The sequence below is a fragment of the Scyliorhinus canicula genome, chromosome 10 (assembly GCF_902713615.1).
Source record: "Scyliorhinus canicula chromosome 10, sScyCan1.1, whole genome shotgun sequence".
Taxonomy (NCBI): domain Eukaryota; kingdom Metazoa; phylum Chordata; class Chondrichthyes; order Carcharhiniformes; family Scyliorhinidae; genus Scyliorhinus; species Scyliorhinus canicula.
In genome coordinates, this window is record NC_052155.1 from 171,025,873 (window position 1) to 171,051,199 (window position 25,327).

The 25,327-nt window shown below is 43.3% G+C and overlaps 1 protein-coding gene across 11 annotated transcripts in view; it reads right to left on the minus strand.

Moving 5' to 3' along the window:
• The window catches only part of ubr5 (ubiquitin protein ligase E3 component n-recognin 5), a 170,989-nt gene that overhangs the window by 39,587 nt on the left and 106,075 nt on the right, over positions 1–25,327 (minus strand). For all 11 annotated transcript variants that reach the window (XM_038810121.1, XM_038810123.1, XM_038810122.1 and 8 more), the window contains 12 exons: positions 20,214–20,311; positions 18,793–18,938; positions 17,318–17,409; positions 10,924–11,070; positions 9,803–9,921; positions 6,479–6,605; positions 6,267–6,396; positions 5,752–5,912; positions 5,059–5,298; positions 4,816–4,939; positions 1,507–1,618; positions 763–894 (listed from right to left, as the gene is read on the minus strand). In XM_038810121.1, coding sequence (XP_038666049.1) covers positions 763–894; positions 1,507–1,618; positions 4,816–4,939; positions 5,059–5,298; positions 5,752–5,912; positions 6,267–6,396; positions 6,479–6,605; positions 9,803–9,921; positions 10,924–11,070; positions 17,318–17,409; positions 18,793–18,938; positions 20,214–20,311 — 1,628 coding nt within the window. The remainder of the gene's footprint in view (positions 1–762; positions 895–1,506; positions 1,619–4,815; positions 4,940–5,058; positions 5,299–5,751; positions 5,913–6,266; positions 6,397–6,478; positions 6,606–9,802; positions 9,922–10,923; positions 11,071–17,317; positions 17,410–18,792; positions 18,939–20,213; positions 20,312–25,327) is intronic.

Below are 25,327 nucleotides of genomic sequence, written 5' to 3' on the forward strand. Positions count from 1 at the left end.
GACCCATACCCACATGTTCTGGGCATGTCCGGCGTTGGAGGGGTTTTGGAAGGGGGTGGCGGGGACTTTGTCCAAGGTGGTCGGTTCCAGGGTGGAGCCGGGCTGGGGGCTCGCGATCTTTGGGGTAGCATCGGAGCCAGGAGTGCAGGAGGCGAGAGAGGCCGGCACCCTGGCCTTTGCGTCTCTAGTAGCCCGGCGTAGGATTCTCTTACAGTGGAGGGACGCAAAGCCCCCGAGCCCGGAGGCCTGGATCAATGACATGGCCGGGTTCATCAGGCTGGAGAAGGTTAAGTTTGCCCTGAGGGGGTCGGTAAAAGGTTTCTTCCGGCAATGGCAGCCCTTTCTCGATTTTCTGGCGGAGGGTTAGAGGGTGGTCAATCTCAGCAGCAACCGGGGGGGTGTTAGGGGTCTGTTAAGGGGGTTTGTTTTTGCGATGGTGTGTTTGCTATTTTCTTCTTTTTTGTATTGTTATTAAGTTATTAATTTAATGCTTTGTATTGGGGGGGATTTCTTTGTTTATTTCTACACCTTGTTTACTTTATTATTGGGAGAAAATTTGTTGTTGAAAAATTTGAATAAAATTATTTTTAAAAAAAGAATCAGAGAAAATGCATTTCCTAGAAATAAGACTGTTTGAATAAAAAGATAGAGCTCATAGCAATTGGCATTTTTTCACGTGGCTTACTTACCAAGTTAACGTTAAGCAGAAGCGGTTTAATATTTTGAATTTTAGTAATTTAAACACAATTCTAATTAAATCACCTGCTTCAGACCCTGCAGTAGCTGCAGTGACTACACTCCTGCGTCCACTGGCATTGTCCTGGTTGCTATGATTGCTCTCACTGTCACTTTCGGTCTCTGCTGCCGCCAAGAGGTCAAGTTCCATATCACTCCCTAAATTAGCCAAAACAACATTTCTCAATGCAAATCGTGAAGGAAGCACCACACAATCTTTTTCCAAGTTGATTTTCAATAATCATTCTTTTAAAGGCCCTCAACAGCATTGAGTGAATCATAGAATTGAGTGCAGAAGGAGGCCATTCAGCCCATCGAGTCTACATCGGCCCCCGAAAGAGCACCCCACCTAAACCCACACCTCCACCCTATCCCCGTAACTCAACCCAACGTTTGGACACTACAGGACAATTTAGCATGACCAATCCACCTAACCTGCACATCTTTGGACTGAGGGGGGAAACCGGAGCACACGGAGGAAACCCACGCAGACACGGGGAGAGGGTGCAGACTCCGGACAGCCAGGAATTGAACCCGGGTCCCTGGCGCTGTGAAGCAACAGTGCTAACCACTGTGCTGTTGTGCCGCCCAGTGCATGCAAACAAATGACTAAAGCAAACTTCCCAGCAGGGATAACTGGGGAATACTCTGGAGAGGGAACCCTCATATGATTAGTATCTGGCAAAAAAAGTGACATTAATATTACATTAATAATCAGTACCAGGACTGATTATGTATAAATGAAGGGAGTATAAAGTACAAGTTCCATACCATCATCGTCATGTTCATCATGTTGCCCTTCAGCTTCTGTATTCTCTTCACCCTGTTCCTCTTGCTCATCATGATGATCCTCTTCTCCAGCTACCCCCTCAACCACCTCAACCTAGAACAGTGCAAAACAAGTTCTGAAAATCATGGTAATGCAAACGTTTGTCGTTAGGTCAGAGAACCATGGAGTCATCACGATCGGCATTCATGTTTTCATCACTTCCCCAATGCATTTTGCAACTGATTTAATTTTCAAGTGTAGTAACTACCATGTCAGAAAACAACAGCCAGATTAGAAAGCTGAATGCTGGATATCTGAAATACAAGTGCTGGGAATGCTCGAGTTATGGCAGCATCTGTGGAAAGTATTTCCTGTTTTTATTTCAGCCTTTTAACCTGCTGTAATGAAAGCTGTTGGCTACAGCAATACATGCCACCACCAGCTAATTAATTGGAAATGGCAAATTCTTTCTGAAAAGTAAACAAAAATCAGTAATAGTGGCCGTAGTTGGTCACGTGATCTTCAACCTTGTTCGCACACTGTATGCATGTGTACTTTAGTTTTTAGTGTGTTTGTTGGTAAAGTGGTAAGCAGAATGTGCCAATTTCTTTTTGACCCTCCTCGGTTACTGAATGGTAGTAATGTTTCTTTGTTAAATATGCACATGAAGCACTATCCGTCTTGAATGTTTATGCACATGGTGTTTTCTAATGAAATTAATTGGCAGATTTTCAAAATTCTAATATGGACCGTAAAAACCCAGGAATAACTAAAATGATAATACCATAAGCTATTAGTAACTCCAATTTCAGGAGGTGAGTGTGACACCCTTGGGGGGAAAAAAACATCAAGGCAGCATTTGACCGAGTGTGGCATCAAGGAGCCTTAACGCAATTGGGGTCAATGGGATCAGGGGGAAACTCTCCACTGGTTGGAGTCATATCATTGAACAGAAACTGAACCAGTCATATAAATACTGTAGCTACTAGAATAGGTCAAAGACAGGGAATTCTGCACCGAGTTAACTCACCTCCTGACTCCTCAAACCCTGTCCCATCTACAAGCCACAACTCAGGAGTGTGATGGCATGCTCTCCACTTATCTGGATAAGTGCAGTTCCAACAACACTCAAGAAGCTCGACACTATCCAGGACTGCACAGCCCACTTGAGCCACCTTCAAGATGGGCTCCTTCCATGAAGGACACACAGTTGCAGCGATGTAGATAATCCACAACAAGCAATGCAGCTCACCAAAACACCTTCGACTGCACCATCCAAACCCGCAACTTCTACCACCAAGGATGACAAAGGGCAGCTGATGCATGAGAACACCATCACCAACAAGCTCACCTCAAAGACACTCACCATTCTGATTTGGAAGTAAATCATTCCTTCACTGTCGCTAGGTCAAAATTCTTGAACTCACTTCTTAACAGCACTGTGAATGTTTCTATAATAGACTGTAACAGTTCACAAAGACAGCTCACCACTGCCTTTGAGGGCAATTAGCAATAAATGCCGAATTTGCCAGCGAGGCTCACATCCAGTGAATGAAAAATATATAAAATGAAGACATTTTCAAAAGACAGCCCTAAAACAATCCTGCACATCCATCGAATTTATGTATCTGGGTTATTACAAGAATCTAAGTGTTTTTACTACTCTAACATGGCTATCAACACAAAAAATTGATGTTTCTCACTTGAAATGAAATGAAAATCGCTTATTGTCACAAGTAGGCCTCAAATGAAGTTACTGTGAAAAGCCCCTAGTCGCCACATTTCAGCGCCTGTTCGGAGAGGCTGGTACGGGAATTGAACTGCACTGTTGGCTTGCCTTGGTCTGCTTTAAAAGCCAGCTATTTAGCCCTGTGCTAAACCAGTCCCTGACCCCCTGGGATGCCATTCTCAACACTCAGGTTTGCTACACATTGTTACATTCACTTTTTATTCCCCCGTTTCAAATAGTTTCGCAATGTGTGACATGAGTTTTTAAAAATATCTTCACCAAGAAACCGTTAGGAATTATGGGCACGAAGCACTCAAATAAAATAGTTTATAATTCACTGTCCAAAATATTTTTTCCATTACCTTCACTAATAATAAAAATTTCCAATTAGGAATGAATTACTCATTTAATTTACAATTTGAAAATACAGTAACTCAATATACAAAAGTTGTTTATAGCTGTGGTGTTGGGAGGTCCAGAGAGTAATCAGAAAGGAACAGGCAACCGGCAACTTTAATGATGTTCACTGAGAATCTTTAAGGCTTGGGGTAATCCCATGTACAATGCTTTCATCACACATCATTATTGCCTCATGAAGTTGGAAGATGTGTAACTTTATGGCTCTTCCTCAATTGTTACAGCGCAGAAAGCTATTCAGCCCATTTTGTGTGTACTGGCTCTCCGAATGAGCAGTTCACCGAGTACCATTCTCCTGCCTTCTCTCTGTAACTCTGAATATTTCACCTTTTCAGATAACAGAATGCTTTGACTGAACCTGCCTCTACTAGACTCTCGGGCAGTGCAGATCTTAACCACTTGGTGCGGTTTCTTTTGCCAATTACTTCAATATTTGTGTCTGCTCATTTGCAATCCTTTCAAATTTCGCCCTATCTACTTATGATTTTGAATACCTCTATTAAAACTCCTCCCAGCCTTCTCTTTCCCGAACTGCTTAATTCTACCTTTAACAGAGATTCATCATCCCGGAATCATTCTCATGAATCTTTTCTGTACTCTCGCCAATGCCTTTGCACCTTTCCTAAAGTGCAGTGCCCAGAACGGGACGCAATAGTTTGGCCTCAGCCAAAGTACATCATATACATAACTTCCATGCTCTTGTACTCTATGCCCATATTAATAAAGCCTGCGATACGGTATGCTTTATTAACCACACTCTCAAATGGTCCTGCCATCTTTGATGGCTAATGCACATGTACACCCAGGTGCCTCTGCTCCTGCACCCCCTTTAGAACTGTACTCTATTTAATATTGTCTCCAACTCCAAAGACTGTACGGGATTAGAAATTTCCAGAACACTTTTAACTTGAGGCAAGGCTATTATCACAGTCTAATTGAAGTCAACATCACAACGTGTTAAGTGGTGGTGCAAGGCACAAACTAAAGTGTCTATTTAGGGAATTTTGAATGTTTCTCAGTATACTTTGAACTCAACATGATGGGCCTGGATAAAAAAAAAGTGATAGGAATGGCTCTGAAAATAAAATAACGTTTGGCAGGGCTTAATTTGTTTTTTAAATCAACTAAGAATTATTATGGTAAACTATGTAACAAATAGGCTTACCTCTTCCACATCTGCTGTCACAATGTCATCTTGCTCCTCATCACGTCCACGGACAGGTTGTGACTGGCTGATGTGTCTCTGTTGAGGATTGCGAATGATGTAAGACGACTGTGACTGGCTAGAACTGAAACAGATAATTGATAACTAGAACACAAATTCATCTCCTTCCAGCTGAAATCATTGAAATGAAAAAAATCAATGGTTCAGTCAACAACAAAAAAAAAAGGGCAGTTGCGAAGTTACCTGCTGGATTGATCAGAGGACTGTCTTGGAGGAAGCGGCTCTACGGAGAACAGTTCTTCACTACCTTGCATGGCATCTAGACTGGTGCTTGCCAAAGTAAAGGGAGCTGTAGGGCGTGCAATGCCCATTCTAACAGGAACAATGAGCGATTCAGCTACATTACAGAGTTCTTCCACGGCATAGGGTAACAGAGCCTGGAATACCCGCTTGCATTTGCCAATTGGTTGAGGTACAAAATTGCTACAAAAGAATGGGAAACAATTTTTGAAACAACAGAACTTCATTTGGTAGCATAAACCCTCCGTAAACTCTTTGGAAAGACCATCCAAATAGTTGCTTCAACTTTCTCAAAAACATACAAGATTTGATGGGACCGACTGTACTACTACAACATAAATCTTTCACATCAACAAACAACCAAGTAAAGGGACATCTCTGATTCTACCAAGATAAAATTGTGAGCTCAACAATACAGTAGGTTGTCAATAAATTTACGGTAAGTAGGCTATGGTGAATAAGCAAATGCTTTTGTTCAGCAAGATTAACGGTAAAATGTTTTATTTCTGGAACACATTTAACTAGTCAGAAGTTCTAGACAACTTTGAGAATCTGATAATTCAGAAGATACATAATTTTAAGCTACAAAATACATGAAAAGGTTGTCACTATTTCTGTGCATAAACATTTTCTTACTTTTTCTTCTTCGATGAAGCCATTTCTACACTAAGTATAACAAATACTCTTGCTACCGAGCGCAGAAATCTCATGGTGACGGTGATGGCTTCTTCTCGGCGCCCTGGAGTATATTTATTCTGTAGTTCCTTCACCAGTGTTCCAAGTAAAGTATCCAAAAGCTTCAAAATATTTTTTAAAAAAAAGATTAAAGCACATTACAAAGTCTGAACAGGCATTGTTGATACACGCTTGAACGCATTATGAAGGGAAAGCAAGAAAGCAGATTTGTCCACTAAGCAGTTTACATCACCATCCAGGGATACCTAATCAACACAATTTCAGTCAAAAAATATTGTACCCCAATACTCGTATACAAGTACCCCTATACAACCCTAATAAACTCTTGGCAAAGTTAATTGGTCACATCTTGAATGAACGCCATTGCATTGTTGTTCTGAAATTAACCTACAAGAGCTAGCTGTCCTGTGCTGAAATACTGAACTCATTGCTGGACCTTTAAAAGAGGTACTTACCAAAATGTCAGCTGTACACTTTACAATGAGGCAGTGTGTAAAGCAATCCAGCCGGATTGTGCCACTTTGTTGAGATAGGTATACCTGCTCTTCTGGTAGCAGATGAGCTATCCGACTGCTTGCGCTAAGACTAAAACAGGGAAAAAAAAAGTTTTTCTTTGCTTTCATATGGTATACAAGGCACAAACAAGTAATTTGTGTTATCTACTTACGGGTCCTTGCTTTCCTGCGATCCAAACATGATCATAGATTTCAATGCATTCCAGTCCTGAAGGACACGCTCCAAAGCCAATTGAGCAAATCTAGGAGGCTCCAAATCATGGTCAGGCATATCAGAATCTGAGAAGGAATAGGGCAAAAGTAATGTAATAGATTTTACATTGCTATTAGTAACACACATCCACTCAAAACCATTCAAACCCAACCAATATTCGATGTTCAAAGACAGCATTCTTCCTTACATTATACTCCAAAGCAAGGCAACCATTCCAAGGACAGTGATGTCCTAATCACTTAGATAGTCACAAAGGTTGAGCACTTTGCAGGCTTCAATCATGCACTCAAACCATAAACGCGGAAGTAATATGGAATTAAGTTTTCCCATCATTAATACTGCACCATCGCTTAAAATAATCAAATATTAAAGTTTCTTTTAAATGGTAGCTAGCTGGACCACATCCATACCCAGCTACTTAAAATTGATAGCTCATGAAAATTAATACCGAATTCTCCTCCACGGTTTCAAAAGAATTGAGGGAATTCAGCAGCTGCAACATTAAGAACAAACATTTGTGCAACTCCCATCTGCAGGAAGATGTTACAGAATGATTTGGAGTTGGGGACCAAGTCAACGCGTCCAAGTTTGCAGACGACACTAAGAGGAGTGGTAAAGCAAAAAGTGCAGAGGATACCAGATATCTGCAGAGGGATTTGGATAGGTTAAGTGAATGGGCTAGGGACTGGCAGATGGAATACAATGTTGACAAATGTGAGGTTATCCATTTTGGTAGGAATAACAGCAAAAGGGATTATTATTTAAATGATAAAATATTAAAACATGCTGCTGTGCAGAGAGACCTGGGTGTGCTAGTGCATGAGTCGCAAAAAGTTGGTTACCAGGTGCAACAGATGATTAATAAGGCAAATGGAGTTTTGTCCTTCATTGCTAGAAGGATGGAGTTTAAGACTAGGGAGGTTATGTTGCAATTGCATAAGGTTTTAATAAGGCCACACCTGGAGTATTGTGTTCAGTTTTGGTCTCCTTACCTGAACAAGGATGTACTGGCACTGGAGGGTGTGCAGAGGAGATTCACTAGGTTAATCCCAGATCTGAAGGGGTTGGATTACGAGGATAGGTTGAATAGACTGGGACTGTACTCCATTGGAATTTAGAAGAATGAGGGGGGATCTTCTAGACACCGTTAAAATTATGATGGGAATAGATAGGATAGATGCGGGCAGGCTGTTTCCACTGGCGGGTGAAAGCAGAACTAGGGGCAAAGCCTCAAAATAAGGGGAAGTAGATTTAGGACTGAGTTTAGGAGGAACTTCTTCACCCAAAGGGTTGTGAATCTATGGATTCACAGTGAAAAAAAGTGAAACTTTTTTTTCTGTTTTAGTCTTAGCGCAAGCAGTCGGATAGCTCATCTGCTACCAGAAGAGCAGGTATACCTATCTCAACAAAGTGGCATAATCCGGCTGAATTGCTTTACACACAGCCTCATTGTAAAGTGTACAGCTGACATTTTGGTAAGTACCTTGCCCAGTGAAGCAGTTGAGGCTCCTTCATTAAATGTTTTTAAGATAAAGATGGATAGTTTTTTGAAGAATAAAGCGATTAAGGGTTATGGTGTTCAGGCCGGAAAGTGGAGCCAAGTCCACAAAAGATCAGTCATGATCTCATTGAATGGCGGAGCAGGCCCGAGGGGCCAGGTGGCCTACTCCTGCTCTATGTTCTTATGTTAATACTTTCAATTAGTGTTCAACTGTTCCCATTACTTGCCAATATCATATCACAACTTCATTGGGCTTTCATGTGCAACAAAGAGAACAAATACAAGGTCTGACATTTTTACTTGCCTTACTGGACAGATTTATGTATGTAAGACCAACATTTGGTGAGAGATGAGAAGCCAAGACAACACAATCCAACATTTAAACCAAATGTCTTTCCACCTCCCTCTCCTTTGAAGACCGTGAACCCGTAAAACCCACCCGAGCCATTTTTAGTTGCACTACAGCTCGACTTCCATTTTTGTTTGATTATGCATCTGAAGTTTGTGCGACATATTTCAGCCTTTTTGGCAATTTTCCTTGAAGAATTAGAACTGCTGAGTATTAGCTACCTTCTTTCTGAATATACATCTTTTTATAAAATATGAATTTAGAGTACCAATTTTTTTTTCCAATTAAGGGGCAATTTAGCATGGCCAATCCACCTAACCTGCACATCTTTGGGTTGTGGGGGTGAAACCCACGCAGACATGGGTAGAATGTGCAAACTCAACACAGACAATGACCTGGGGCCGGGATCAAACCTAGGTCCCCAATGTCGTAGGCAGCAGTGCTGACCACTGCGCCACCCCTGAATATACATCTTAAAGTAGCTAGAAGCATACAACTAACTACCTGGGTGGTATACTGCACTATTTAAGAATTTAGGATGTTGGGATTCTGTAGGCACAGTAGCATTAACATGGACCTTTGAACAGGTCACCTGATTGCAAGGAAATAATAATTGGAATGGGAGACAAAAATTAAATTTAAAATGAGGCAAACATACGCAATTTTTGACTAGAAACAAAATGTAAATTTATTTTCTGCTCCTGCTCCTTTCTGTAGCTTTATTGCTCGCAAGCTGATAGCTCAGAATCAAATATCCAACAGTAGTTGAAAAGGCATTTCCAAATCTTTAAAAGGCAGCTGGAAATTGATAGTGAATGGTTACTTAGGTTGCAAATAATTCTGTGATTTGTTGACAATTAGATGCTTATTTGCATATGTAATTATATCAGCTAGTACTTGATTATCTAGTCAGTAATACCTCCTAAATGGAAGGAACACGAGTGGCAGTTACCTTAACGGCGATACTCGCCATTAGTTTCCACTCAAATTTGAACAGTTTCAAAATAAACAATTATCCACTATTCGTGTTAAATTTGAGCAGTGTTTATTAGGGACGGATAATTTACAATGAGTCTTCTCCCTTGCAAACAAAGGGCGTTTGATCCCATGACTATGATTTCTTTTTTTGTTTTTCTCCCCTTCTACTTTCCCGTGGTGACAACCCAGGATGTAAATGAGATCATCACCAAATTTTCAAATGGGATCTCAAGTAATCATCCACAAACCCCAACTAGAAAAAATTATTTAATTTGTCACTGGATCTTTCAATGACTTGGAATTTAATCCATTATTTAATCTCCAGAACTTTTTATACGCAGTACAAGCAGCTCTCAAAGCATTGATGGAAGACTATAAACTTGCACACATATGCACTTTAGTTCTCATGGAAGTGGTCCACAATTTGTACAAACCTTCAACATTTGCGGTCTTGCGGTTTCTATCCTCCCTTATTCGTGGCGGCCGATACTGGCAGTGCTCCACAGTTTGCCTAGCAACTGTCTGCACTAAAAAGAGCAACAGATGTTCACCCCTGAAAAGGTTTAAACATAGATGAAAATGTGTGAAATGCTAAAGAGACTTGCATATGATATGGCAACAATCGTTTAGTGCACCAGTGAAGAAACTGGTGATAAAGTAATGCTTCGGTAGCCTTAAGAGAAAGGTTTAGTAGATTTCTACTTAACTTCATGCTCTTTTCATCCATTTATCTTTAGTCCCTACTAGCTAATCCTGACAAAACTAATTTTCAAATACTTTTCTCCGCAGCTGCAAAGAAAGTACGCACAATTCTTTTGTGTTCAAGGGAACTATGTTAATGACACTTACTGTTCGAATCAGCTTCTTGTAATTCTGTGTCTTTCAGACCAGTAGCAACCTCAGAACTATTTCATTGGGACTAGAATTTTAAGAGTTTCTGAGCTGCTGGCATCTGTATTAGAGTGGGCCAATGGCTACATAAGAGGTCAAAATTCGAGACAATCCAGGCATTTTCCCCAAAGCCAAATAAAGAGTGTCTGGCTGGCGCTATTCATTCGGATTGCATTTAAAACACATCTCATTCTGTGCCTGATGCTATAGTACTTAGAGGAAATAGAATTAGAGATTCCCCATGGAACACCAACATTCCTGTGTAAGAATCAACTGCCAGTAAATCAGTTGACCCTCATGCGGAACGTGGCAATTTTGGACATCATGCAAAATAAAAACACTGGGCAAGTTCAGGACATACAATTTTAAAGCAAGAAGCCAGAGTTAAAAGGTGATTTAGTCAGAAAAGATAATCCTGAGGCTAGATCTTGGTTGATTATACAAAAATATAAAATATACGATTTGAGCAAAGTTGTATCTTCCACACTTCAGATGATTCCAATATCATAAATGTACATCTCAATTCTTTCCTGCAATCACTATGATGTAGTTCAATTTCACCAATTGTTGCAATCACTACAATGCAGCTCATTACACAAATGCTATTCTTAGTCACTTCTGCCGCTTGGTTTAGATCTAGTTGCATAACAGTCCAAATATTTACCTGCTATTTGGCAAAGTCACGAGATTGGTTGTAGTAAGGAGCCGATAGAGCAAATCAAGACGAGCAGACTTCTGTCCTGCAATCAATGTTTTACACTTGCACTTCTCCCAGCAGTCACAATATGCAGTAGGGGATGTCCTTTTCAGCCTGAAGATAGAGTTCCACATAATAAATTGATAAGAGTTTTGGTTTCCAATTAATCAGAATCCTGGAAAAGCACTAAATTAGTGGCGCAAAAGATTAATTTTGAGAGAAGTTGTTCAGCCAGATCTGCAGATTTGAAAGTTAACACTGACATAGGGAGGGAATTGAAGAATAGGTAACTATCAAAAACTGACACCCCGTAGGACAGAGAGGGGTAAAGACAGTGAGACTTTGAGACAGAAAGCATTTAAAATAGTGAGACTGTATTGGGGGGGGGGGGGGGGGGGGGTTGTGTGTGTGTGTGTGTGTGTGTGTCTGAGTATTTTCCATTCACCTTACCTAAACAAGGGAATTGTAATCAGGATAAGTAGAACATCACATGAAGAAAGAACACAAGCACCGGCAGGACTACAGACATTAAATACAATAAAACATGCGATTTTATTAGTTAATTAAAATGCAATAAAGATAGTAGGGAAGATAATGTGTTGCAGCTGCAGTGCGAGAACACTTGTGGATGCCAGCGTGATCCACGGCAACCGTGCCTGCAGCTAGAGAAACAGCTCAGTTAATGAGCTGGAGTCTGAGCTTTCGACAGATATGCAACAGGGAGGGGGAAGTCATTCCACAAGGCATTCAAACCCTACTGAGAACCGGTCATTGGATTTGGTCCTTGGCCAGGGACAGGAGGGTGTAATTGCAAGCAAGGCAGGTATAAGAATAGAGATGGTAGAAGTTTCCAATAAGTTCCAGATTCTTGCAGCCTGGTATGGACAAGATGAGGGTTACAGCGTGGATGAGCAAACTGACCATGGTACGCTGGTACAGGAAGCCATTCAAGTGGTGCAAGTAAATAGGAATTGAATGGTAGTAGGAGACAGTATAGTCAGGGGGATAGACACAGTTCTCTGCAGCAAAGAACAATAGTTCAGAAGAATGCATTGCCTGCCTGGTGCCAGGGTTTGAGGCTCTGGGCAGGAAAGGAACTTGCAATGGGAGGGGGAGAATCCAATTGTCATGGTCCTTGGGAGATACCAACACCATAGACAGGACCAGGAAAGAGGTACTGCTTGGGGGTGAGCAGTAGGGTCTAAATTAAAAAGCAAACCTTGAACAGGAATAATTCCTGGATTATTCGAGACACAAGCAAACGGCATAGGCTAAATAAGATTATTGAGATGAATGTATGGCTCAAAGACCGGTGTGGAGAAATGGGCTTTGATCTATGGGACACTGGCTTCAGTACTGGGCAAAGTGGGAGCTGTGCCACTGGAGCAGTCTTCACCTGAATTGTGCAGATGCCAGTGATCTGACGAGTCATATAACTCGGGAGTAGAGAGAGCTTTAAACTAAATTGTGGGAGCGAGGGATCAAACAAGGGACAATGCGATAAATTGAGAGAGAACAAGGCACGTTCGCATGATAGCAATATAAGATTAACAGCATAGCAGGAAGGGATGGAACATACGGACACAAGAGTGCACTAGCAGATTACGCCAGAGGTTGTTTAAAAAAAAAAGTAAAAACACAAAAGGCTCTCCTTCTGAATACACACAGTATTTGGATCAAAATGGATGAATTGTCAGTTCAAATAGAAATAAATATGCATGATCTGATAAGACATTATAGAGACATAACTGCAAGACGCAAAGACTGGTACCTGAATATTCAAGGACACATGAAATTGGAAAACAGCAAATGTAATTCCTTAATTCAAGGCAGCCCAGATCCAGTCATGGGAAAATGCTAGAATCTACTCAGGATGCAATGTCAGGACACCTTGAAAATCTCAATGGAAGCAGGCAGAGTCAACATAGTTTTATGAAAGGAAAATAGTGTTTAATTAATTTATTAGAGTTCCTTAAGTAACATGCAATAACGTGGAAAAAGAGGAATTTGCGTATTTGACAAGGTGCCACATCAAAGGTTATGACATAAAGAACTCATGGTGCAGGGAATATACCTTCTGATTGAATGCATGTTTGCTAGATATGCTGATGGCACAAAAGATAGGTAGGAAAGTAAGTTGTAAAGAGGACAAGAGTCCACAAAGGGATATAGATAAAGTGCATGTGCAAAAATTTGGCAGATGAAGTATATGGGCAAATGTGAACTTGTCCACTTTTGCAGGAACAGAAAACCAGCATAATATTTAAATACTGGATAAAAGCAAATTACTGCGGATGCTGGAATCTGATACCAAAAAGAAAATGCTGGAAAATCTAAATCTGACAGCATCTGTAGGGAGAGAAAAGAGCTAACATTTCGTGTCCATATGACCCTTTGTCAAAGCTTTGTCAGAGCTTTGGCAAAGGGTCATCTGAACTCGAAACATTACCTCTTTTCTCCCCCTACAGATGCTGCCAGACCTGCTGAGATTTTCCACCATTTTCTTTTTGGTTTAATATTTAAATAGACAGATTACAGAACTCTACAGTACCGAAAGGTCCGGGTCTCCTTGGGCATGAATCGCAAGCAGGAAGCTTTGCATTAGATGGTGAGACCACATCTGATACAGTGTACAGTTTTGGTCTCTGCATTTAAGAAAATGTTATAATTAAATTAACAATGCAGTTAAAGTTCACTCAGCTGATTTCTGGGATAAAGGAGTTATCCTTTGAGGGAAGGTTGGGCAGACTGGGCCTATACTCATTGGAGTTAAGAATGAGAGGTGATCTTATTGAAACACGAGGTCCTAAGGAGACTTGACAATGTGGATGCCAAAAGGATGTTTCCCCTTCTGGGAGAAACTAAGGTATACAGTTTAAAAAGAAAGGGTCCCCCATTTAAGATGGCAGAGGAGAATTTTTTTCTCTTATTTATAGGATGGTTAATTTTCCCCAGATAGTAGTGAAAGTAGTGTCAATGAACAATTTTTAAGGCCAAGTTAGACAGATTCTTAGGATGGCCAATGAAGTGGAGGTCACAATCAGGTCAGCTGTCATCAAATGGGAGAGCAGGCTCAAGGGGTCAAACAGCTTAACCTGGTTCCTTATTCATAAGTGCGTCTAACTGGATAATACACAAATCCATGTTCATGCTTTCCCATATGACAGGGGATTAATCTTGGCCATGTTTGATGTGGAAACTACAGGTAGGTCAGCTCAAACGGTTATGTTTTTATGTAGCTGGTTACACAGCATTAATGGGAGACAAATGGCTGCAGATTGCCTGCCTGTTCTCATAGCTGTGAGGTTTAAAAAATAAATCACAAATGTAATTAGCTTAAAATACATTAGTAATTGTTCTCGACATATGACTTGCTTTCAAATCTGCTTTTATCAGTCTTTTTTTAATAAACATTTTATTTTGAGGTATTTTTGGTATTCTAACAACAAAATAAACAATGTACATGAAACTATAAACATAGTGCAAAAGCAGTCTCCCTCCCTTACAGGTCCCACCTTTATTAACCCCCTCCCCTCTTCTGCTGACGATTAATTTTCCGCGAAGAAGTCGATGAATACAACCATCGGTTTGCCCCCGGGAGTATGGATGGGGGGGTTTCGAGCATGGCGGCGAGCGGGGGTGGGCGATATGTTCCTGGAAGGGAGCTTTGCGAGTTTGAGGAGCTTGGAGGAGAAATTTGGGCTGGTAAGGGGAAATGATTTTAGGTACATACAGTTGCAGGACTTTGTTTGTAGACAGGTCCCATCTTTCCCACACCTCCCGCCAATGGGGATCCAAGACAGAATAGTCTCTAGGGGGGGGAAGAAGGGGAGGGTAGAGTCTCTGATATTTATACGGTGCTCATGAGGGAGGAAGGGTCCCAGACGGAGGAACTGAAACTTAAATGGGAGGAGGAGCTAGGCGGGGAAATGGAGGACGGGCTGTGGGCAGAGGCCCTGAGTAGGGTAAATTCGACCTCGACATGTGCCAGGCTCGGGCTGATTCAATTTAAGGTCGTTCACCGGGCCCACATGACGGTGGATCGGATGAGCAAATTCTTTGGGATAGAGGACAAATGCGCTAGGTGCGCGGGAGGACCAGCGAACCACATTCACATGTTTTGGGCATGCCCTAAGCTGAGGGGGTACTGGGAGGGATTTGCGGGCGTCATGTCCCGGGTGCTAAAAACGAGGGTGGCGATGGGTCCAGGGGTGGCAATTTTTGGGGTTTCGGAAGACCCGGGAGTCCAGGGGGAGAAAGAGGCCGATGTTTTGGCCTTTGCTTCCCTCGAATACTATTGGCGTGGAGGGACTCAAAGCCCCCGAAGACTGAGTTGTGGCTTGCAGACATGTCAAGTTTCCTGGGTATGGAAAAAATTAGGTTCGCCTTGAGGGGATCTGTACAGGGGTTCGCCCAGAGGTGGCAAACTATTATTGACTTCTTTCCGGGAGAGTGAGCATCAGCGGTGCCACCCTTGTTTTTAACACCGGCGACATGACATCTGCAAACCCCTGCCAGAATCCCCCAAGCTTCGGACATGTCCACAACATGTGGACATGGTTCACTGGTCCTCCCGCACACTGTGCACACTTGCCACCCAAAGAATCTGCTCATCCAGACCACTGTCATAGAACATAGAACAGTACAGCACAGAACAGGCCCTTCGGCCCTCGATGTTGTGCCGAACAATGATCACCCTACTTAAACCCACGTAACCCGTATACCCATAACCCAACAATTAACCTTACACTACGGGCAATTTAGCATGGCCAATCCACCTAACCCGCACATCTTTGGAATGTGGGAGGAAACCGGAGCACCCGGAGGAAACCCACGCACACACGGGGAGGACGTGCAGACTCCACACAGACAGTGACCCAGCCGGGAATCGAACCTGGGACCCTGGAGCTGTGAAGCATTGATGCTAACCACCATGCTACCGTGACCCCAATGATCGACCTTGAATTGTATCAGGCTGAGCCTGGCACATGTTGCAAACGTGTTGACTCTACTCAAAGCGTCCGCCCATAAACCATCCTCTATCTCTCCTCCCACTTGCGCGTCAGCTCCTTGGTCTGGGTCTCCTCTGAACCCATAAGTTCCTTGTAAATGTCAGAGATGCTCCCTTCTCTTACCCACCCTCTGGAAACTACCCTGTCCTGAATCCCCCTTAGTGGTAGGAGCGGGAAGGTTGACACCTGTTTACGTAGGAAGTCCCGCACCTGCAGATACCTGAATTTGTTTCCCCTCGCCAACACAACCTTCTCCTCCAGCGCCCTCATACTTGGAAACCTCCCCTCTATAAACATATCCACATCCTCTCAATCCCTGCTCTCCGCCATATCCAGAACCCCCCCCATCCTTACTTCCTGGGGCAAACCGGTGATTATTAGAGATTGGGGGCTAGACCGATGCTCCCTCTGCTCCCCACGTCTCCTCCATTGCCCCCACACTCTCGGGGCCGCCACCACCACAGGTCTGGCGGAGTACCGTGCCGGCAGGAACAGCAGAGGCGCCGTTACCAACGTCCCCAAACTGGTGCTCTTGCATGAAGCCGCCTCCATACGCTCCCATGCCGACCCCTCCCCCACCATCCACTTCCTGATCATGGCTATATTCGCCACCCAGTAATTTACAAAAATTTGGCAGCGCCAACCCGCCCTCTCCCTGACTCCGCTCAAGCGTTACCTTCCTTACTGGCGGGGTCTTGCCCGCCCAAACAAAGCCAGTGAACACATTGTTGACCCGTTTAAAAAAGGACCATCTAATCTAAACGGCAGCTTCACCAATCGCCTCTCCTATCCCCTCGCCTGGACCTGTACTCTCCCTCTCTCTTCTCCCCCCCCCCAAGCCCCTTGAGGCTCTCAGTGCAATTGCCAACAGCTCTATAGCTAGCGCGAACAACAGTGGGGAGAGAGGGCATTCCTGTCTTGTCCCCCGGTCTAAAATAGTCCAAAGTTGTCCTCTTCATCCGTACGCTTGACACAGGAGTCTGATACAGCAACCTAGCCCAGTCAATAAAGCCCCGGCCAAATCCGAACCACCCCAGTACCTCCCACAGATAATCCCATTCTACCCCAATCAAAAGGCTTTTCTGCATCCATTGCAATCACGACGTGCACCTCCCTACCTTCCGGGGGCATCATGATCACGTTTAACAACCTTCTTACATTGGCCACCAACTGCCAACCCTTAACAAACCGTGTGGTCCTCCCCAACAAAGTCCTGAACACAATCCTCAATCCTGGAGGACAAAATTGTGGCCAGCAATTTGGCATTTTATCAGATTTTTAATATTTAAACAACTTCTTTGGTTTCACTCAATGGAATACTTAGGAAATTTTAAATGGTAGTTACTCACTTGCAGTCATGCCCTTTATGACATACTCTTGCACACTCGGTACAGCAGCAGAGAGACTCCAGCAATCCACATGTCCGACATTCAAAAATATCCTGCCAAAATTTAGCATAAAACTTCAGTACATACAGTTAACTCCAAACTATATTAATATACTATATTATTTTACACTGTCTTCTGCCAAAGGAAAATGGCTGTGCAAGATGCCGTTACCCATCTGGGCACGTGCACTGGTTTGTGCATATGCATACATCTAATGACATCACTACTGGATCCTGCAGTCCAGAACCCCAGAATGGCAGAAGGTGGAAACGTGGGAGGAGAGGCAATATATCCAACACTCAGAGCAATCTACAATTCACTTACACTCTGGGAAAATACATTTTCAAAATCCATCACTGTCAGTCCAGGATAGAAATTCACAACATTATCTCCTGCTGCTGTCAGGGGGCAGTGATGGCTGCAAATGAGCTCTGCTGCACAGTGCCCCTGACAAAGACCAGTGACCACTAACCTGGGCCTACCACCAACATACAACTGCACATGCATGGCAGCAGCAGCAAAGGCAGCCATTATTTTATTAGGAAACTTGGGTTCATAGCACTTTTCCTAAAATAAAGGCAGTACAACAGAAGACAAATAGGAACTTGTATTTATATAGATACTTTCAGGTAGTAAAACGTGCCAATTCACTACAGAATCACAGTGGGATAAAGAGCGACACTGCTCCAAAGGAGGAAATAAATACAAGTGACCAAACACTTGGGTCAAATGGAGAAGAAAGGGGCTGCTCGAGTGAGGGTGAGCAAAGGGCAGGCGGCGGAGTTTGGGTGGGCAAGAGAAAAAGGGGAGATGATCTTTGGGAGGGAATCCAGAGCTTGAGGCCAAGATGGCTAAAAGCACATTCACTAATTGCGAAGTGAAGCAAGTGGAGGGTACACAAGTGGCTATCATTTGAGGATTGGGGGGGGGGGGGGGCGGGTGCAGCTATCGGGCCTAGACAAAATAAATCACATTGGTTGTGGATTGCTGGGGGAGGAGGAAGGGAGAACAGAGGTTCCATAGGTTTGAGGGTTTAGGAATGAATGAGTTAAGAGTATTTGAGTACATTTTTAAAAGGGCTATTAATTTCCAAATTATTTGAAGTTGACCATTTTCAGAGGACAGCTTCCTCTGAAAACTTCTTCTTGGGTATAAGATACAGCACTGCACAAAACAGGAAACTAGTGGAGAATGGACTCCTGGAATTTAGCACTTTCTTTTCCCACTTTTGTACTATCTTTTCATTTCTTTATGGAGTTTGACATAATGAGGAAGTCAACGATGAGACAAAAAAATGAGGATTAGATTGGATTTGAATTAAAAGTACATTCACATTTGTAAGATATATCTAATTGTTGACTTGGAGTCTAAGTCTTTGGCACCCTGACTTCAACTAAACCTATTCGCACAATATTAAGTTGATTTGTTCCAAGTACCTGGTTGATGTGCTCTGCTCCAGTCCAGGTAAAACTGCAAGTATCATTGCAGCACAAAACATACAATGGAGAGTCATCTGGATTAGTACCAGGTGGACAAATCATGCCCATAAACACATCCTCTTCCTTTTCACTCGAGACATCGCCTGAGAAGGAAGAAAATTGCCTGTTATAATTTGTGACGTCTTCACCGGAAAGGTTCAAAACATAAAACATTGTGCAGCTAGAGGTGAGGGACAAAGAGCTGAGTGTTTGCAGAAGTAAATTCACCAACACATTCTCGAGGCAAATGTTGTGACCCATAACAGCCAAATGAACTCTGGATTACAATGAGTCTCAGCCATTTTTGAAAGAAACTAAGCAGCTTAAGCAACAAAATTCCAGCTAACGCTAGTTCTGTGTTTATTGTATTCTCCCTGCAGTATCACAGAGGCAAGCAGTTGACTTGTTCTGATTTTCAACCAGCTAAAATTTGTTCATGGCGCTATTTATTTCTGGTTTCTGATTAAGGGTGGAAATAACTCAGAAGATGCTGAAATGTTAAGAACACATATTTGGATTGGTATTCAAAAGTTTTTAAAAATTGAATTCAGGTGCTCATCAACAAATGCAGGTACTGTCAGCTACTGCATTACAGAACAAAGCTTTGGTTGAGACAGCACTCTTACAATCACTTTGTAGCTGGTTTACTATGCTTGCTTAGATAGATTCCGAGTTACAAATATGGGACAGTTCCACAGGTTTGGTGAGCTTTTAAATGTTAACGTGTGGTTTTCCACCAACTTGATCTTTCCCTCAAGTTTTACACTTCTGGTTCTCCTAGTTCTAGACAGTCTTAAAATACACTTAAAAGATTCCTTGAAAAGATAGGAGAGGAGTAAGAATAAGTTGAGGCCATGACTTGTGTGACCTTAATTCCAAATCCATAGGAAACCCAACAGCTGCAATATTGGCATGAATTTTGCATTGCCTCGAGTTCTTGACTTATCAGAAATGTGAACAGACTTCACTGGCTAAAATAGCAGGAGGGGCCTTTAAATTGTTTCATAAAACCATAGGAATAATTGCAACTGATATTTGAGGTTTCCTCCTTGGAAAAGCCTCCAGGTAGCAGATACGAAAAAGACCAAGATTACCAGGTATAAATTGGACCCAAGATCAGCAGTAACATAAATTCTTGTTTGAAGCTTGACAATTAGGCAAAATTTCATACAGGAAGACCAATATTGGTGACTTGCTCAACTCTTGCTCTGGTGCATATACACAAAGGTCAAAGTACTTGAACACAGTGAAAATACGTGTAAAAAAAGGCTGTTTGAAAACATTGCCCCAGGCCATTTTGAACAAAGCAGAAAACAGGTGACAAATTCAGAAGCTCACTCATAATCTATATATATTTGTTTAGATGACAAAGCAGATACCTTTGGCTATTTTCTGTGCAGTTTCTAGAATGGTAATTGCGGCTGGGTAAGCTCTTCCACCGACGGCTAGCATAAAAGGTGTCATGCCTCTTGCATCCCTGAAAGTGGAGAGTCAAGATTGATACACAATTTAAAAGTAAAATATACTAGGTATAAAAATGCATAATCTAAAATTCTGGTACTCAAGGGCACAAATTATTACCCATTGCCTACAGTGGAAATTATTTACTGCAGCACACGCTTGACAAAGAGAGGAAAACACATTGTGCTGATGACAGTTATCTTGCCTTGCTGGAATATGCACGGATTAAAATGGAGCAAGTTTCAATTTGGACCCATGACTCTCTTCCCACGTCCTCATCATCGTCCTTCGATTGTTCAGCAAACAATTCACAGAAATTTTTTATAGCACAAAAGTATTGCATAGTTAGAACAATAAGTACGATTTACAGGAAGGCATTTTGCCCCTGTGGCTGCACTGGCTTGCCAAATGAGCATTTTGACTTAGTGCCATTCCAGTCTTTCCTCGTACCCCTTTATCGGCTTAGATTCAAATAATTATCTAATGCCTTGAATGAATCTGCCTCACCTACACTTCCAGACCCAAAGCACTTGTGTGAAAAAGTTCTCCCACATCGCATTTGCTTCTTTTGCAAATCACTTTAGATCTGTGTCCTCTCACTCTTGACACTTTTAAGAGTGGAAACGCCCTATCTACTCAGTCCAACCCCCTCATGATTATGAGCATCTCTATCAAATATCCTCCTAGCCTTCTCCCAATCTCTTCAATCTACCTTCATAACTGAAGTTTCTCATTCCTTGAACCATTCTTGTAACCTCTTCTGCACTCTCTCCGGCGTGCTCACATCCTTCCTATTACAGTAGTCCCCCGTTATACCGCGGGTGTTCGGGTCCAAGACAGCCACCCGCGTTGTATTCGAGCCGCGGATATCCAAGATGGCGGATATCCAAATGAATGAACGAGAGGAAACCTCGCTGACTGTGCTGAACATTGCTGAATGGAAGGGCGTTTTAAATAAAAAACATCAAAGTCCGTTCAAGTCTTAAATCAAGTTTTAAATTTATTAAAATATATACAATAATATATACATACAATAATATACTTAAAATTGTACTTACAAGCATATTTTTAAAAATCATTTTAAAAAGTCTGAGAGTTTCTTCTGGCACATCCCCTTCCTCATCTTGACTTGTGCTTGCCTCTGGAGATTCTTCAGGTGTAGGATGTATATCGGGTCGAAGTCCTGTTGCTCTGTGTATGCTATGAGCCACTTCAGGTGCGTGATGGCATCCGAGTGGCTCTTTGCCACTGTGCGTTGGGGTTCTTCTTCTGCCTCCTCTTGGGTGACCTGGTCGATGATCTCCTCCTCTGTGAATGTTTCTGCGGGTGCCATGTCATCCTCTGCTGCTGCCCACCTGTTCACCCAATCCTGGAGTGTTAGGTTCTCATCCAGGTGGTCCTCTTGCCTCTCCTCAGCTGCCCTGATCTCTGCTTCAGTAAAGCCTACGAAGTCCTCTTCATCCGGGTAATGTTGGGGTCGTGGGAGTGCTACTCCTAGGGCCTTGTTCCAGCAGTTGGCGATGGTCTTCTCCGTCACAGCTCCCCAGGCCTTCCATGCCAGATAACAGGCATCCTTGATGGTGATGGCTTTCAGGTAATCTGGGACAGTGAGGGGAGAGTCTATCATTTCCAGGATCAGTTCCTTTTTGTATACAGACTTGAAGGTCTGAATGATGCCAGCATCACATGGCTGGATCTTGCTGGTGGTGTTCTTTGGGAGATAGAGCACTTGGATCTGCCCATCCCTGGTCTTGAGAACATCTCCCTGAGGGTGGGCTGAGCAGTTGTCCAGTAGGAGTGTGGCCTTCTGCGGTAAGTTGCGGGCACTAAGGTGGTCCCTGACACTGGGTACAAAGAACTTGAAGAACCACTCCTCAAATAAGGAAGCTGTCATCCAGGCTTTGCCAGAGTTCCGGTAGGTAATGGGTAGGTTCTCCATGTTGATGTGGTGAAAGCATCTAGGAGACTTGAATTTGCCCACAATCAATGGCTTCAGCTTGTGTGTTCCCGTGGCATTGCTGGCAAACAGGATGGTGAGCCTGTTCTTGGCTTGCTTGTACCCCAGAGTCTTGTGGGCATCATCCTTGACAGCTAGGGTCTTGTCAGGCAGCATCTTCCAGTAGAGCCCTGACTCATCTGCATTGTAGAGTTGCTCTGGGGTCAGCTCCTCTTGCACCATGTAGTTCTTGAGGGTGTCGGGAAAGGCTGCTGCTGCTCCTGAGTCGGCGGATCTCTGTTCACCACTGATGGTAACTGCACCTATCCCATGTCTTTTCTGGAACCGATGGAGCCAACCCTTGCTGGCTACGAAATTGCTGTCCTCTGGGTTGAGCTGGTGATGGAACTTCTCAGCCTGAGTCCTGATGATAGGTCCAGATAGGGGGGTGCCACCAGACTGTTCCTGGACAAACCAGGTGAACACAGCCTTCTCCAAGTTAATGTCACTAGCGTTCCTTGCCTTTTTCTTGGTAAGCCCTTCACTCTGACAAACTGTCCCAACATATATGTTCTTAAATTGGGCTCATCTTTCACCCACCCACGGAGGGTTGACTCTGGTACACCAGGCTCTCTGGATAATTTTGCCTTAGTTTCCCCGTTTCGAAGCCGGTCTATCAAATGTATCTTTTGCTTCACCGTGTACGGCTTGCGCTTAAACATTTTGAACGACAGTAACTGAACTCGAAGATACCTGCACTGGAAAAGGTATCCCTTTTATGGCTGGGTAATCGGGCTAATCGGTCGCGGCTACTTATCGCGGCTAATCGTTCTACAGTAATCATCGCGGGTAATCATCGCTGCTAATCGGTCTAATCATCGCAGGTAATCATCGCTGCTAATCGGTCTAATCATCGCGGGTAATCATCGCTGCTAATCGGTCTAATCATCACGGGTAATCATGGCAGCTAAAAAAGGTGCTGTTTCAAAAAGAGTTTAAAATGAGTCAAGTAAGTTGGGGTCCATAAGCCCCCCCGCCGTATATCGCGAACGGGGGACTACTGTAGTGTGGCACCCAGATCTGTACACAATAAAGATAAGGATCCGACAATGTGAATCACATCATCCTATTTTATTATTGAATATAGATGCAAAGTTGTCGGCAATGGTTTTTCAATGAGCTTGGAGCCCTGCCTTCCAGAGGTTACATCAGAAGATCAGACTGGGTTTGTTAAGGACAGGCAGTCATCAACCAATATTCGGCAATTGCTTAATGCTATTCTGTCCCCCACTTGAGCCCCCGAGCCGGAGGCAATTATTTCATTGGTTGTTGAAAAGGCGTTTGATAAGGTGGAATGGGGGTATTTGTTCAAGATCCTTGGAAGGTTTGTTTTCAACCTAAATTTGGATCTAGCTCCTATATAGAGCCCCCACCACAAGCGTTCATGCGAATGGCTTGAGCTCAAAATATTTCCAGCTGACGAGAGACACAAAGCAGGGGTGTCCCACTGTCCCCGCTATTGCTCTTCTGGGCAATTGAGCCTTTGGCCATAGCATTGAGATCGTCTGAGGTGGAGGGTGATGAGAGCATAGGGTATCTCTGAACACGGGTGCTTTGTTTTTGTATGTGACGGACCCTCTCTCCAGTGTAGATGAGATAATGAGTTGTTTAGGAGATTTGCCTTCTTTTCGGGATGTAAATTGAACGTGGGCAAAAACGAATGCTTTCTGGTAAATCGCCCAAGGACAGGAGATGATCTGGGACAGGTTGCCTTTTCGCCTGGCCAGGTCCAGCTTCTGTTATCTGTGAACCCAGGCAGTCCATGATTGGGTCCCGCTTCATAAACTAAATTTTGCGGGTCTGGTAAATGGGGTCAAGGCTGACTTGAGGAAGTGAGATGACCTCCCTCTGTACTGGAGGGCAAGGACCAGTCAGTTAACATGAATATTCTCCCACGGTTTGTATTTTTATTTCAGTGTCTCCCAGTTTTCCTTCCCAAATATTTATTTTATGACAGTCAATAAAATTCTCTCTTTTGTTTGGGTGGGCAAGACGTCACAAATTGGGTGGCGAATATTGAGAAGATGCGGGGATGGCTTATGGGTATGGAATCCATATGGGGGCAGGTGGAGGTGTGCCTGTAGAGACATTAGTTTGATAGCTTTGATTGCAGCTCCTCTTCCAATTACCCTATGAAGTGGACTTTAGTCCGTGGTTGTGGTCACTGAGAATATGGACAGCTTAGGCAACATTTTAAGCTGGGTGACATGTCATTGATAGCCTCACTCTGCGGTAACCATCATTTTGTTCCAATGGCCTTGGACTCGTGATTTGGGGTGTGGGGGCGGTTGGAGCGGTTTGAGGACATGTTTATAGACGGGAAGTTTGCTGCTTTTGAGAAGTGGTAGGGCAAGTTCCAGCTTCTAAGAATTAATTTGCTGGGTATCATTAACTCGGTGTGCAAGGATTCTTTCCTTTCGCTTAACACCCTCGTCTCTTTGATGGATAGGTTCTCTCAATGATTGAGCTGGGGGAAGGGAAGATATTGAATATTTATAGTCGGCTGGTGTTGGTGAAGCAAGTTGCATTGGATGAGGTTAATTGGAAGTGGGAGGGGGAGCTGGGTCAGGTTCTTTTGGGAAAGGGGTGGGGGTGAAGTAAAACTCCACCTCCTCGTGTGCTCGGTCCAGCTTGATTCAGTTCAAGGTGGTGTACAGAGCACATCTCAGGGCATGGTTAAGTGGAAGGGGGATCAGAGGTAGAGGACAGGTGTGAGCGTTGATCACGGGGGTCCAGCGAATCTCACACTTGCGTTTAGGGCAAGACCAGAACACAAGAGCTTTTGGGTCCCCTCCTTTGAAACAATGTCAGGAATTCTTGGTATCGAGTTGGAGCCTTGTCCTTTGGTGGATATCTTTGGGGTCTGCTGGATTTGCAGACGGGGGCACGGGCAGATGCTCTGGCCTTTTTCTCGCTGATAGCCCGAAGGTGAATTCTGATCGGGTGGAGGACTCCGGTTTCACCCCGTGCTTCGCCGTGGTTAAGTGACCTCATGGAGTTCTTGTACTTGGAAAATGTCAAGTATAGCACGAGGGG